This window comes from Lepisma saccharinum, chromosome 19 (genome assembly GCF_977018435.1).
Source record: "Lepisma saccharinum chromosome 19, izLepSacc3.1, whole genome shotgun sequence".
Lineage (NCBI taxonomy): Eukaryota > Metazoa > Arthropoda > Insecta > Zygentoma > Lepismatidae > Lepisma > Lepisma saccharinum.
The window spans coordinates 8331919-8349478 of NC_139247.1; the positions used below are offsets into that span (position 1 = coordinate 8331919).

A 17560-nucleotide genomic window follows, 5' to 3' on the forward strand; every position below is an offset into this window, starting at 1 on the left:
TTATTGCAAAAATAATCCACAGTGGGTTGGACATTACAAACAATACGAGTCCGAGTTTTGAAAGTGTAATGTCTGGCATCGAATACCCGATGACCATTTCTGATACATCAAAATTCGAAACACGAGCACGAGATGCAGAAGAAAAACGCTTAATCATCAACGTGTATTCCTATACGTTGGATAAACATGTCGTGCATCCCGTCAGGATAAGCGATGTCGACGATGATGATGCTCGTGTGATTAATCTTCTTCTAATTTCAAACGACAGTGTTCACCATTACTGTCTCAGGAATGTTATGCTCTTCCCCTTTTCTCTATAAAAAAGAGAGATTTGTGTTGATTGTTTGGTTAAAAAGAATTTCCTAATTATTTGTTTTTGTCACAAGAATTGTTTGCATTTCAAACATTCCTAAGTGTTTGCGTAAAGATTGATGCATTAACCTGTTAAGAATATCACATTAATAATACCGGCTCGGAAATGTCATGTCCTCTTCCTCTACAGAAGGTCATATAAATTTGCTAATTGGTTGGTTAAGGGGGATTTTTTTATTAGTAAATTGAGGTTATAAATACGTACGTATAAAGGTTTCAGCTTCAGTAAACGTCCTTATACGTTCTTAAACATTTCAACGTTTATATAAGAACGAAAAAACGTACTGTGATACTTATCTTCACGATTAGTCAAACGTATCATTCATTCGCTCTTCATATTTTCCATCCTTAAATTCTGATAATTATGTATTTTATCTAACAACAGATTAAATTATATACCAAACATTATCGAGAAGCAATTCTCAAAACATTATACTAAAATATTAACATTATAATAAGTGTCCTTCCATAGCCATTTCAGTCTTCAAACTGCTTCCAACAGCTTCCGTACGTTGATTCGCGATTAGTCAAACATGTCAAATGTAACTGCTATTAGTAAACATACGAGGAAAAATAAGTTTTGTAGAAATTCTCTTCTCAATAAGAATACTATATTACTACCTTCATTATATTAAATATTAATTAATTTATTAATTCTCTAGCACTCTTGATTCTGAAAATTCATGGTTACAGTTCAATTTGTACTTATCCTGAGCACAATTTATATATATTCTATTCCAATCTTTACAGATTTCTTTTAGATTCATCTCCATGTTCGTTTTGGTCCTTTACCATCAGGTTTCCCAACAAGATTCCTGTAAAAATCTCCTTTATTCCTTTCTCATTCGTGCCGGTTTTAAAAAAAAAACATAGAGAGTTAGTTAGTTAGTTGTTTCCCACTGTACTATTTCAATTTTTTAAAAATCACATGTTAGTTATAAATGCATTATTGACATCCTGTCCGATCATATATGTGTTTGGGTTGAAGCTCCGTATCTACCTGCAACATTTCTTTTCTTCTTTTTCTTGTTATCTGCTTTCTATATAGAATATTAGAAACAACATATTCCCATTAACAGTATTTCATGTTATGGAAATATTTAAGTCTATACACCATCAGAAGTGGGATTGCAACAACATTACCACTACGTCATCCGACAAAGGTCAGGATCAGTATTGTTATATTTTATTGCTCAGGTCATTTCTTTTTTTTAATATGTATAGCTATAATAAACATACTAACTTAAGCCCTCAGACTCGTAAACCAACAAATATACACCTCTATTAACTGCCTTGTATTTTGGGGAGAGGGGGACAATTGTAGCTGTTGGTGCAATACACTTTGAAGTTTTGTTTTCTAAGTGCCACACATCAATTTCGTTATAATTATCATTATTCATCCTCATCGTTGCCATTAGCCTCTTCTTTTTTTCAAATTTTCGTACTGATATCGCCTTAGCAGATTAGCTGGAATCGTCTGAAGTTTGAACTCGTGACAACTCCCAATACCATTGCAAGCTTACTTGTGATTGTCCCCCTCATTTATTTAAAGTACCTCACTTTCATATTCAAATACACACAAGTAAAAAAAAAAAAATGTTCATATCACATTAGTGATTTTAAATTTTATTCTTGGGGCCACTTTCTAACATTGTTGCCTGATATTAAAATAAGCGAAAACACTCTGCTATGCTTAATAAAAAACAACATCTATTCATTGCCAGATTGTACAACTGTATAGGTCGAGGTTCATAAGCCTCATCCATCTCATTCTAGGGACTGCATATTTTGTATACAGTTTTTGTAGTTGAATCAAAACACAGGTTGTTAAGAATATCGTCAGTAAATATGAGAATTCTTGCTGTGAAATTTCTATGCTGTTTAACCTAATAGAATTCGAATCTCTGAGAGAGCCAAGTACTAAGCTTTAGCATTCCATATTAGCAAAACCTTTATACGTACGTATTTATAACCTCAATTTACTAATAAAAAAATCCCCCTTAACCAACCAATTAGCAAATTTATATGACCTTCTGTAGAGGAAGAGGACATGACATTTCCGAGCCGGTATTTATTTATTTATTTATTTATACATACTCCCCATAACAGAGCTATTGCTCCACTTACAACGGGGGCTTACAAGTAAATAAACTATGGTACATAATATCCATATACATAAACATAATATTAACATATACATAAACACAAATATTAACATATACAAACACATAAACCAATTGCATATACACAAATAGTTAAATGATATTAATGCCTATTTTCAGTTTGTGTTATATTATATTGTATTATAAAATTATATTTAGCATTGATAAAATAACTAGAAATATAAAATTACAATTTTTTAGACAAAATACTAATTATGAATAAATTGTTTAATGACAGATAAATATCTCTCGTAGGACATAGCAAAATCAATATTAACATTATTTTGTATTAGTACATTATGAGCTTTACATATTTGAACCATTACTGAATTCTGATGTACAATATTTTTAGAATTAACCAAAGAAAATGGCAAATAAGAACGCAACGTTCTAGGTTTAATTGTGAATCCTATCAACTGAAGACAATCTTGAGCATCAATTAAGTTATTTATAAATTTATAAAGTAAAATATGTTTGGCTAGTTCTCTTCTTGATTGTAATGAAGAGAACCCAAATTCAGATAAAATAGTATTATAGGATATTCTTTCTAAATATGAAGATCTTTTAAATTTTTTGTAATATAAATATCTTACGAACTTATTCTGAACATTTTCAATTAAATCACGGTAGCATTGAAAATAAGGATCCCAGACGACACTAACATACTCTAACTTACTTCTTAATATCGAATTGTATATTGAAGCAATAGCTTGAATATTATTAATTTCTCTGGTAGTTCTAAATATAAAGCCTAAAATTCTAAATGCATCCGATACTAATGTTTGTACGTGCTCTCTGTAAGTAAGCCTTGAGTCGAGTAAAAGTCCCAAATCCTTTATAAGTTTAACTCTATTTAAAACTATTCCATTCATAGTATAGTTATGAGTATAAGATAAGTTATGTCTGCTAAACGTAATAGTTCTGCATTTACTTATATTAAAATCTAACCTATTGGTGACACTCCACTGAAAGCAATTGTTTATATCTTTCTGTAATTGCGCTAAATCACTTATATTTGTAATGGATTTAAATATTTTTAGGTCATCAGCATATAGCAGATAATTAGAATTTTTTATAACAGAGGATAAATCATTAATAAATATTATAAAAAGTAAGGGACCCAAGTTTGAGCCTTGCGGAACACCAGATGTAACATTATATAAAGGGGATGATTCAAAATTGTAGGTGACATAGAATTTCCTATTTTGTAAATACGATGCTATTAATTTTAATAATGGAAACGAAAAACCGAAATTTGCTAACTTATATATTAATATATCATGATCTAACTTATCAAAAGCTTTAGCAAAATCTGTATAAATAGTATCAACAGAGTAACCATTGTTAAATGAGTCTGCCAAAAATTGGGTAAATGAGATAAGATTAGTTAAGGTTGATCTTTTGGATATAAAACCATGCTGATGGTGAGTTATATACGGTTTAACATGATAACAAATTCTATTATATAAAATGTGTTCAAAAATTTTTGCTGGTGTTGAAATTAAAGATATAGGCCTATAATTGATGATTTCCTTGGCGTTACCAGATTTTGGTATAGGAGTTACTTTACTTATTTTCCACCTATCGGGGAAAATTTGGGTGGTTATAATCAGATTAAATATGGTGCATAGAGGAAACAATAAGCAATCAGTACATCCTTTAAATATGTAAACGGGTATACTATCTGGACCACTAGCTTTCTTCGATTTCAATTTTCTAATAGAAGTTTTACATTCAGATTCAGTAATACTATCTAATACTAATGGTTGATTTACTATCATAGGTACTTCACTGGGAATTGAGTAAGTTGGAATAGAATCATTAAAAACGCTCTTAAAGAATTGCGCAAAACCATTAGCTATATCTTTGTTATTGTCAAGTGATACTCCATTATAGGTTAAACTACACTGATTATTAGTTGCTTTCTTTTTACCTTTAATATAACTCCAAAAAGACCTAGGATTATTTTTTATGGATTCTTCAGAATTCTTTATGTAAATCTTGTAAGCTTTGGTTATCATAGATTTTGATTTTCTGCGTAATTCAACAAATTTCTTCTGGTTATATTCTGACAATTTACGTCTATGTCTATAATACTCTTTATATTTAAGTAATCTTATAATATCCAGTGTAAACCAAGGCGGGTACGATTTTCTCTTATTACGCTTCCTTATGGGTACATTATTACCAATAATTTTATCTAAAATTTCATAAAAGTAGTCCAATGCTACGTTGGGATTCTTAAATAATGTTAAAGGATGCCAATCAGTTTGATTAAGATTTCTATATATATTGAAAAAATCGGCATTACGGTAATCATATGTATAAATAGAACTTGACTCTGTATTATTAATGTGATATTCTTAACAGGTTAATGCATCAATCTTTACGCAAACACTTAGGAATGTTTGAAATGCAAACAATTCTTGTGACAAAAACAAATAATTAGGAAATTCTTTTTAACCAAACAATCAACACAAATCTCTCTTTTTTATAGAGAAAAGGGGAAGAGCATAACATTCCTGAGACAGTAATGGTGAACACTGTCGTTTGAAATTAGAAGAAGATTAATCACACGAGCATCATCATCGTCGACATCGCTTATCCTGACGGGATGCACGACATGTTTATCCAACGTATAGGAATACACGTTGATGATTAAGCGTTTTTCTTCTGCATCTCGTGCTCGTGTTTCGAATTTTGATGTATCAGAAATGGTCATCGGGTATTCGATGCCAGACATTACACTTTCAAAACTCGGACTCGTATTGTTTGTAATGTCCAACCCACTGTGGATTATTTTTGCAATAAACAGGATGCAGTGCAGCCAATATACACCAAAGGAAACACTTGTTATCGCTGTTCTGTATATTTAACACAGCCCTCTTGTGTTGAATGTTCGGTGGAAGAGGCATAAGCTAAGTACGTGTTGCTAGAAGGCCTTCGTCGTTGCAAGTCATCCATAACCCATTCACTAAGAAATAAGAAAAAAAATATTGACGTACTGAAAAAAAAAAGTTGACTTGTTCACCGAGTTCACAGATGTTTACTCATTGATGACTCCGTCGTTGTCGTCTATCAAAAAACCTAAGTACATTGGAAACAGTGAGAGAGTTATCGAAAAATCTCCCCCTTGTCGATTTTTTTTGGTGACGTAGAGTACGCGTAGAGAGGTCGGGGTTTAGTGTGTCGGTCGAGTCTCGGTGTTCTTGTTGATCTTCTAACAAAATAAACATAGGTCGTCATGGAACCAAATTTGACCCCTCTGTCGAAAAATTTTCGAAGTCCAGCGTTAAATTGCAAATATCTCGAAAAAACAGTGAGAGAGAGAGATATAGCGCAAAAATCCTCCCCGTTGACCCTTTTGTCTATATTGGTGATGCAGAGTACGTGTACAAAGTTTTTTTTAGAGGTCCTGGGTCAAGGGTGGGCCAATTGCCAAAATATTTTTTTTTTTCATTGCTCGTAACTTTTTCGAAAAAATGATCATAGAGAGAGCTGGGATTTCGTGCGTTAGCATCGTCTAGGTGTCCTCTGTCCTCTCATAACAAAATTGGCGTAGGTTGTCATGGAACAAAAAAAAAAAAAAATGTTCCGAAAATTTTCCAAGTCCTGTGTTAAAAAATCTTAAATTTGCAAATATCTCAAAAATGGTAAGAGTTATCGAAAAAATATATCGAAAAACACCCCCATACGGCATCGTTAGATGCCCCCTGTCGATTTTGGAGGTATAGAATACGTATACCAAGTTTTGGTGGTCCTGGGGTCAAGGGGTAAGAAGTTAGCCCACCCCCCTCCCAAAACATTTGATCACTCGTAACTTTTGAACGAATAGTCGTAGAAAGATCGGGTTTAGTGTGTCGGTCGAGTCTCGGTGTCCTCTGTCCTCCCATACCAAAATTGGCATAGGTCGTCATGGAACCAATTTTTCATCAATCGAAAATTTTCCAAGTCCAGCGTTAAAAAATCTTAAATTGCAAATATCTCGAATTTTTGACAAACAGGGTCATAGAACCCTCCAATTCATGACTTGGGAAAAATATGTTTGCTGATTCATCATGTACACCTATACGTGAGAAAAAGTATGAATAGAATCTATGTTCGGAAATCCAAAATGGCGACCGGAAGTGGGGTTATCTTGGAAACGGTAAGACTTGGGAAAAATTTGTTTGCGGATTCATCATGTACACCTATACGTGAGAAAAAATATGAATAGAACCTATGTTCGGAAATCGAAAATGGCGACCGGAAGTGGGGTTATCTTGGAAACGGTAAGACTTAGGAAAAATCTGTTTGCTGATTCATCATGTACACCTATACGTGAGAAAAAATATAAATAGAACCTATGTTTGGAAATCGAAAATGGCGACCGGAAGTGGGGTTATCTTGGAAACGATAAGACTTAGGACAAATCTATTTGCGGATTCATCATGTACACCTATACGTGAGTAAAATATGAATAGAACCTATATTCGGAAATCCAAAATAGCGACCGGAAGTGGGGTTATCTTGGAAACGATAAGACTTAGAACAAATCTATTTGCGGATTCATCATGTACACCTATACGTGAGTAAAATATGAATAGAACCTATATTCGGAAATCCTCACAGAGCGGACCTTTACCTTCAATTCGACGTGGTGAAGAAAGAAAGCGGAGACGCGTTTCCGCCCAATGCCAATTTGAAACTCGTGGACAACTTCGTGCCTCACCTGTTCTCGCAGGTGGAGGTGAGGAAACACAACACCGTCATCGACAGAATCGATTATCCAGGCATCACGTCGACGGCAGTGGGAACATTGAAATTATTTAAAACGGACGCGGCATACTACCAGGCGGGAGGATTCGAAGCGGGGACGAAAATATCGACGAGAAGTCACACGGTGCTCTTTCCCATGCGTCTGCTGCCGGGATTCTTCTCGGACTACAAGGAGATCATGTGGAAGGGAGGACTGAGGATCACGTTTCAAAGAGCGGCCAACGACAACGACGCACTGATGCGATACGCTACTTTGGGTCCGGACGGCACCACGCCGATAGCCAACACTTTACCCGAAGCGGCCAAGTGCGTCATCCGGAGCATGGAGTTGAGAATGCCGGTGGTGGAATACGAAACGAACTACGCCCTCAAGTACAAAGCGGAGATCTTGAAAAGTCCGCAGGTGCCGATTCACTTTCACGGTTACCAGTGCGTGCAGAAGTTAGCGTCGGGAAGTCACATGGAATTCGACGTGACGACGCAGTTCAACAACATACAGTTCGACATGCCAGATTTTCGTCGTTGTGCTCTTTCAGACCGGACGCGATAAGGATCAGGAAAAAGATTCCAGCAAGTTCGACGACTGCAAGATCAAGAACGTTTATCTCAAGAACGGTAGGAACGAAGTGTTCCCGCGCGAGAATTACAACCTCGACATGACCAAAGATGATTATCTCAAACTTTACGAAGCGTTCTCGGCTTACAAACGCGTGACCGAGGGAAGCGTGGACATGTACTACACGCCCAGCGAATTCAAAACACGCAGGCCGATGTTCGTCATCAATACCACAAAAAGGAAGCAGGTGGTGGTCAACGATCGAACCAACATCAAGATCGTTTGCGAGTTCCACGACGCGCTGCCTGCCGATACTCTGTGCAGCGTCATCCTGGTCGCAGAGAAGTCCTTCGTCCACGACGTGAAGAACGAGAGGGTGACGGAACAGTTTTAAATATATCGCCAACAAGCAATAATAGTTTTTTCTACAACCCCTACAATTACAAAATTTTTAATCTAAAAAAAACAAAAAAAAAACACCCAAAGCACTCCAATAGGGTTGCAGAGTTTTTTAGGATCAAATCGAATTTCTTGAAAAAAAAAATTGAGGGGGCAGCGCTTGCTTGTACTCTCCCAAGCTCTCTCCTATTGTTCACTGAACATGTGCCCTTCACGCGGCACAGTCGATTTCAAATACCGCTACAATACCATTTTTTTTTTTGCATCATGAGGAGGAAAATATCGTAGCAGGGGGGGGGCAAAAACATCGTAGGAGAGAGGTGTCCCGGTTTAGGTCGTAGCAGGGGGAGAGCACACATTGTAGAAGATCACACATGAGAGTTTAAAAAAAAAAAACACACATCGTGGGCAGATTACGCTGAGAGCAAAGGTCGTGGTAGATTACACTGAGGAACCTTACAGTGAGAGGAGACAGCAGCCTTATAGGAAAATGTCTTAAGTCATTTCAAAAATGTAGGTCAAAGGACGAGTTAGCATAAGAGCAAAATTTGCAGGAGGTTAAAAAATAGCTTAAAAAGTGATGCCAGAGCTTCTCTTCTGTCCACTTTTCTCTCATTGTAGGTTAGTTTAGTCCGTAAAACGGATTACACTGAGAGCAGAAGCCTATATTAGCAGGTCGTAGTAGATTACACTAAGGGACCTTACAGTGAGAGGAGACAGCCTCCTTATAGGAAAATGTCGTAAGTCATTTCAAAAGTAGGTCAAAGGACGAGTTAGCATAAGAGCAAAATTTGCAGGAGGTAAAAAATAGCTTAAAAAGTGATGCCAGAGCTTTTTCTGTCCACTTTTCTCTCATTGTAGGTTAGTTTAGTCCGTAAAACGTCGTAAAATAAAAAGTAGGTCAAAGGGTAGCTCCAGAACGTACGGTTCCACCTACTTTTGTCACATGATCTGACCGATGGTCATTTTGCAGAAAGTGCAGCCATCTTTAATTTTTCGAGTTATTTTTTAAAAATCTTTCTATCACAAAATATGATGATGTTGTTGGCACCACAAGCGAAATAATGGAATGTAAATCGCATTATGAACGATAGAAATACGAGTTTCGTGGAAAGTTATGGCAAAGTTTAAAATTTGTGATAGATTTATTAACCTTTGTGCATTCGTTCAAGAACACTGGTTTGATTAATATTTCGTTTTCTTTTGCGGAATAATTCGTGTCTTGCAAATGGAGGCAGTTGAATTAGTGTGGTCTCCTTCGAAGGGAAAGAGAAAATACTGAATCCGGAGCTTGGGTTTGTTTTATGTAAATCGAAAGGACGGGAAAAGTAATATGACACATGCTTTGGACGAGAGCATCTCAAAGAATCAATTGGTGTGGAAAATGATTGTGTAATTATAGACAAAAGGTGACATCTTCTACCACATGACATGTTACAGAACTATATTCTAAGTTCGAAACAAATAAGTAAATATTTGGATCAAACACCTCTGCAAATGACATCGAAGAAAACCGACAACTCTCAAGTAAGCAAACGCACTCTAAGGGTACATGGATCAAAATCGGTATGAATCGTATATGTTGCATGCAGTAAGTTAAACCACAAGGAAGGAATTTAACTTTTTCGAATTTGAAGTAAGTCTTGAAGCTCTCCTGGTAACGAATGATGAAAAGATCGCAAAAAAATCATTTTATTTTCCGAACGTGAACATGAAACAACACAGAAAGTTCTCTATGAGTCATTCCATGCGAAATCAACAAAGCCCCCAACCTGACCATCACCGATTTCCATGAAATTTGGGGAGTTGAAACTATGCATGGAACTTAGTAACTATGAAAATTTTGATTCTCGTTTGTCTTGTAATTTGTTAAAGTATTCAAGGTCAAGGTTGGCATAAATTGCCCTTTTTGAACCCGCTTAACTGTACTAAATGTGCTGTAACTCCGCCCCTATTTTGCCTAGGAAGATCAAATATATCTTATGTACAGGGAATTGAACAAGCTTTCTAGTGATATATAACAAGCCACCTTTGGATAAAAATGTAATTTTATCACGTGACCTCGACCTTTGACCTTGAATATCTCAAAACATGTCATCACCAAAAATCATGAAAAAAATATATTTGGTATCTCATGCCATACTCTAAAACATATCAATATATGATTTTGGAACTGCAATGGGATCAGAAGATACAAAATAATATGTGTAACTATGTGACTGATAAAAGCCTCATTACATGAAATATGACGAGTCAAATGTCCCTTAACACCCCTCCCCCCTACAAAATATAAATGAGTTATCCTGGGTATAATTGGTCATGAAAGAAATAGATTAAGCACAGGGAGATCACTAGCCATATTGAATTCATCGAAAAATTTCAATGGAAAGGGGGTGATGTGATATATGAAATCAGGCTAGAATTATACGAGAAATGTAAACATAACTCCGTGACACACAACAACAATTACATTTGCCAGACATTTTCGAAAAAAAAGGCACGGTGGTGTGGTGGTAGTGTGCCAGCTTCACGCGTAGAAGGTACTGGGTTCGATTCGCGTTTGATTGCCTCCAATTTTTTTTTCTTAACTCTAGCAACTATTTATTTCATTTCATTTATTATGAACATTCCTATTTTTTTTGCTGTGCGAATTCTTGAATTTTGAATTCAATTTTGTTTTCCAAACTTTTACGGTAATTACTTGTGAATAGTATTATATTTATTTATGGATCATTTTCTCTAAAGAAATGTATAATTTTCGACAGGCATAACATTTTTTGAATAAAACACGTGGACAATTTAAGATGTAAATGTTTGTGAAATGATGAGAAAAGTGGAAAACTATCGTAAAAAATTATTTTCATAAATAAAATTGAAAACGGTAAAATAAATAAATAAAAATAACCCACAGCGCGACAGCCCTTGAGAGCCTTGGCTTACCTACCGACTGCTGGTCTCCCTCCCACACTGTTCCTCCGTCACCTGTTATAGCGTGGAGATCTTAGACCAGTATTGGGGTGACGGGTGGTCAGCCGACGAACCCCCAGCCGTTGTAGGTCTCTCGACCGGGTTACAGCTCACTCATTCGGAGCTCCCCAATTTTCTCACGATGGTGGGTTGCCACCGGCCCTATACGTAGGCCGAATAAATTCCGACCAGAGCCGGATTCGAACCTACGCCGTCCCGTAGCGAACGATCTCAAGACGAGTGAACGCCTTAAGCCGCTTTTCTTTTCTTTTTTTAAGGAAATTCCCCCTACACGGAGGTATCCCACACCATTCACTGCTTTTCTCACTTTTCCACTTTTCAATTCTTACATTTTTCTTTGTTACTTATCAACTGGACGAACACAAATACCCATGCCTTACCCGGGACTCGAACCCAGAACCCCAGGCGTTGTAGCGCGCTCTGCTAACCACTTCGCCACGGAGGTCGACTCGCTCGGCTACGGAGGAGGACATATGATCTCAATATCACATTGCAAAAACAGTTATTAATGGTTTCAATATAATTTGCAGGGAAAATATCTTATTACTTTGGATTCGAACATGGAAACACAAGTATCAAAGTATTTACTTTAGACAGCACTCACGGTTTTGAAACGTGGAAAGGTAATCATTTTACGGAAAACGAAAAAGTTGGTGTGTTGACAGAATGGAACTACTGCCATATTAGCACTGACAACTAGGAAGCGATCTCAATGATAACATGGCTGCATGCTTTTCGCTAATAACTGTGATTTTTCAACATATACACAAATACATCTTCGCTTCGGAACAAAAAAAAATCATCTTTGCTGCTTTCAGATTACCGACATACAAAGTGGCATGTAATTCAAAAGGTTTTGAAGAAACCTTAGTTATATAAATAATGTTGGATGAAATAAGACAGAAAAATGTTACCTTACGGTGGGCTCGAACACAGGTTGCCCGCATGCTAGTCCAACACGATAGCCAACACTCCAAACGAGACAACACGAAACGCTTTTGCAAGTAGTCGACTAAACCGAAAGTTTATTTTCAGATTGCTAATTCCCAAAGTATAACATGGCTTGGAAGGTGTGTCTTGCATTTTCTGTACTTTTGGTATTTGAGTAGCTTTGGTCTCTCCCTAGGTTAATTACGGGAAGAGGGAGGAAAGTTTTTTTAGACGAGGATGATAAATAGGCACACAGGAATAATCACCCTCACAAGAAATCCAGAGCTCGAGCCTGGAACCTTCGATGAAAGGTGTGTTTCTTGTTCTATCTATATCTGTGTGCTTTCGATAGATTCATGGTATTTCGTGAGTAGATATGAAGGTAGTAAATAAATAAGACAAGTGGGTGGAAGGGACTAGAGAATCGTAGCTATGGAACCATTGAGAAGACATCCTTCTCCAAGATAGAGAATCTCTATATCCGTTGTGATAGAGAACCTATTAGAAGAATGAAAGGACAGATTAAAATATAAATTGTGATGTTTATCCTTTCGTCAAAATGCCTAGAAAATAATATAATATACTTGTTCACTGCTAGAAAAAATAAAAAAAGTTACCCAGGGTGGGGATCGAAACCAAGTCTTGCTGATAAAAGCTCTGCACGCTAACCAACACACTATCAATAACAGTCTCCAGTCAGTCTGTTTCTTCCTCAACACCTGAAAAAGCAAATCCTTCTTAATGTCACTGATAATAATTGTTTCATTGTCTATTGATAGAAACCACGTATGTCAAAAATAGACGCATTCTTTCTGTGAAATATGCCATGTTTCGCGCATCATGCTTCTCCTTTTACTGTTATTTGGACATTCACTTGGAAGTTAAAACTTAGCTTTGTCTGTGTGTTTTCACGTGCATGTGTGTGACAAGAGTGGTGTGAACGTGTGTTGGATGTTGCTCTAGGTATTATTTTCGTTCAAAGCATTAATATAATTGTAAATTATAGAACTTAGTGTAATGCAAGGAGTGAAAATATAAACCCAGTCCGTCAGGTTCGTTCACAAACAACATTAAATAAAGGAACGTAACTTGGACCGAGTATTATTCCATGTCGAGAACACGAGACATAAATTCCGACAATCTTCATCTCGTATTTCTCTTAGGAATCACTGATGAATTTCCCAAGATGTATATTGTGACTGGTATACAAGCCGCAGAATTGCAATGCTGTTTGGGTTGACTACTCACAAGGCGCTTGCTGGTCAGACATCGAGCGCTTGCTCCAGTGCTTCTTCAATAGGCTCGTTACAACCCAGCAGTGTCCAAGACAGTACAACCCAATCATAACAGCACAATATTAAGACGTCTTGATTTTTGATACTACCTGCATCTGCCAGTAGTGCATACGACATACAGAGTGTCCTTGCAGATTTGGAAACATCAGTTTCGGCACATTTTTCAAGTACGAAGGAAACAATTTATTTTTAAATGTTTCATGGAATTGAACAATAGAACATAACATATGCAACATTACAATATTTACAGTATTAATGTTCCTGATTCCAAATATAAAGGCCAACTAGCATTTAATTTGTTTTCTAGAACATTTTGTAGGCTTTTTGTTGCTACTCCCCATATTACTCCAAACAAATTAAGGAAAATCCATCGAAAATTCAAGATGGTGAACATTTCTAGAAACTGACCACAGGTTCAATGTTTTTGACCACAATTTTTTTTGAAGGCCTACACATAGTAGAGTTCAAATAAACTAAAAGAAGTTCTGGCTCTATAAATTCCAATAGAACTCTTCTAATGTCAGGCGTTGATCCTATCAATGGGCATATAGAAACTTTTTACTTCTACCGATTACTAATTATTCAACAATCGTTACCTACCGTAATGACTCCAAATGCAATTAAGAAGAGGGAACACTGGCTGAGGAGGAAGCTGTAGAAGATAACTGGAGAGATGGCGGATTCCAAGTCCCCCACGAATCTGGAAAATAGAAGAAATCAAGTATTGTTACATGAAAAATTCACTTCACCTACTTATGTTTACCACTTATCGTGTACAGTACAGTAATTAAGTTGAGATATACTCTGTCGCTGAAATATCTGGAGCAAAGCAAACAAGAACAAGTCGCTGCGCAAGTAGTGACTCAACAGCACTTGAGAGGAGTGAGTGTATGGATTGGAAATGCAGCTGCAGCTACCAATCCCTTATCAAAGCGTGCACTGCTTTGCTCCGCCCACTCGCTCTCTCCTCATCTCTACTGTTATGCGCAGCACTTCATGGTAGAGTGGGAAGAACGACGCCAGGGGTACCGTGTTCGAATCCAGGCCTTTACGTGGGTGTATTTGAGTACCTATTCATCAATTTCATCATATCATCACTCATCCCCATCTTTACAATTAACCAAACGTGAAATAAACCAAATCAATCAATATTAATCGTTATGCGCAGCTATGCTCCATAGATTCCTGAGACAAATTGAAGTTGTTGTTTTTTTCACCTTGGAGAGGTAGAACATGTCTTGTAAGCACGCGTGTGTCGTACCTTTATGTTGGTTCGGATGAAACGATAGTAGTGTAGTTACGATATTACTGGGACGAGAAAGTACGAGGTATTGCCTGTTCTAAAATTAGGTCAAAATGCCTATATAAACTTATTGCTCAAGTGTCCTCCTCTATCAAATTTAAGATTTTTGTACAGAAAAGTTTTTGAGAAAGTACCCCCTTCTTAGATTGATTTGGTTACACTTACAAAAGCTGTATCTGCTAGATTGTTGTTCATAAGCTTGTTAAAAATATGACCCTCTTGACACTGTTTTGGCTTCACTTAAAACTAATCCAATAAGCTCATAAGAGCTTCTTGATTACACAGTAGTATACTGTAATATAATTTTAAATACTTCTTCAAAATATTTTTATATTATTATGTTAATATGTTGACTTGTAATATTCTGAATATTTTAATTCAGGACCAGGCTCAACTTGTATATCTAGTACTAAGACAATGTAATATGCAGAAGTCTTCTAGAATTGCTCTGTGACTCTCTCATTTCTTACATCATAAACATATGATTTTTCACCTATAAGAATAACACTACATATGGTATAATCAGGGAGTGTATCATGGAATTCAAAGATAATTTTAATGTTTGTTCTGTCATTAACCACAACTTGTTTCCTTTTTGAGGTGTTGATGACAAACATGGGTCTCTGTGCTTTGAATTCATCTGGTGAGTAATACATGTCAGCATTCCCAATTGTAACTCTTTTGTATGCTGTAAATGCCTCATATAATTTGAGGAAATCATCCTTGGACATGTTTAAATTATAATTTTCTCTAGGAAACACCTCATTTCTGCCATTTTTAAGATATATGTTCTTGATGTTGCAGCTATCAAACATACTTGAATTTTTTTCTTGGTTATTGTGTCTTCCAGTCTGAAACAGTACCACCACAAAATCTGGCATGTCATATTGTATACTGGAGAATGAGCTTGTAGCATCAAATTCATAATAGCTACCAGTAACAAGCTTCTGGACACATTGATGTGTATAAAATTGTAAAGGCACCTGTGGATTTTTTAGTATATCTCCTTTGTATTTAAGAGCATAACTGGCTTCATATTCAACTACTGGAATTCTTAGCTCCTGAATATTTTAATTCAGGACCAGGCTCAACTTGTATATCTAGTACTAAGACAATGTAATATGAAGAAGTCTTCTAGAATTGCTCTGTGACTCTCTCATTTCTTACATCATAAACATATGATTTTTCACCTATAAGAATAGCACTACATATGGTATAATCAGGGAGTGTATCATGGAATTCAAAGATAATTTTAATGTTTGTTCTGTCATTAACCACAACTTGTTTCCTTTTTGAGGTGTTGATGACAAACATGGGTCTCTGTGCTTTGAATTCATCTGGTGAGTAATACATGTCAGCATTCCCAATTGTAACTCTTTTGTATGCGGTAAATGCCTCATATAATTTGAGGAAATCATCCTTGGACATGTTTAAATTATAATTTTCTCTAGGAATCACCTCATTTCTGCCATTTTTAAGATATATTTTCTTGATGTTGCAGCTATCAAACTTACTTGAATTTTTTCTTGTTTATTGTGTCTTCCAGTCTGAAACAGTACCACCACAAAATCTGGCATGTCATATTGTATACTGGAGAATGAGTTTGTAGCATCAAATTCATAATAGCTACCAGTAACAGGCTTCTGGACACATTGATATGTATAAAATTGTAAAGGCCCCTGTGGATTTTTTAGTATATCTGCTTTGTATTTAAGAGCATAACTGGCTTCATATTCAACTACTGGAATTCTTAGCTCCATAGTCTGAATAAGGCATTTGCCTTTATCAGGCAGGTTATTAGGCAGAGCTGTACCAGTAGAGTTTAATGTACTGTACCTCATCAAAGCATTATTATCATTAGCAGCTCTTCTAAATGTAATTCTTAAACCACCCTTCCACATAATATCTCTTTAATCTGAGAAGAATCATGGCAACAGGCGCATACGGAACAGCACTGTGTGGCTCTTGGTTAATATTTTGTCACCAGCCGCAAATCCACCTATTTTGTAGTAAGAAGCCTCGGTCTTGGATAATTTTAGTGTGGCCAAAGCTGTAGAGGTAATACCAGGATAGTCTACTCTGTTTATAACAACACCATGTTTTCTGATCTCAATTTCAGAGAACAGATGTGGCACAAAATTGTCTACTAGTCTTATATTTGAGTTAGCCGGATAATCTGTACCATCGAGCTTTACAACATTAACCTTGATATATAGGTCTGCTCTGTGGGGGTGTATAAAGCCATCTCCTACATCAAGGTCAACCTCAATCTCTGTGTTGGCTTGAATTAAATTTGCAAAGGTCCTCCGGTTTGGGAGGAATGATTGTAGCTCATAACTCTCAATATTTTCCATTTTATTTATTTATTTATTTTTGTATGTATTTTTATTTAAATATTAATTTCTATGATAGCAGTTGTTGTGGCTCCAGCAAAATCAACTAATTCTTCTTTTTCATTAGTGACCATCAACTCAATGTAATCTATTCTATTATGGCACACAGGAAAATATAATGTTGGTGATGGTGTGTAGATGATCGGCTCCATAAATTCAGAGTTAGGTTTGAATGTTGCGATGATGCCAGTTTGTTTGTGAGTGCCTATGCCACCTGATTTGGTGATCATACCCTCGGCCACATTACAGTGAGTATTCAGACTCTCTATGGCTAAGAACTTAGGTATATTAATAGCAGTGTGTTTGATGGCTGGTTCAAGTTTTGTGGTGTTCTCGAAGCCTAATAGCTCACCTATAGTAACCAGATCTATTGTCTCTGTAGCAGACACAATCTCTACTCTGTG

The 17560-nt window shown here is 36.3% G+C and overlaps 1 protein-coding gene across 1 annotated transcript in view; it reads right to left on the reverse strand.

Moving 5' to 3' along the window:
* Positions 1–17560, reverse strand: part of LOC146002778 (odorant receptor coreceptor-like) — a 59632-nt gene that overhangs the window by 25439 nt on the left and 16633 nt on the right. The window contains exon 2 of the mRNA XM_083140710.1: positions 14061–14160. Coding sequence (XP_082996836.1) covers positions 14061–14160 — 100 coding nt within the window. The remainder of the gene's footprint in view (positions 1–14060; positions 14161–17560) is intronic.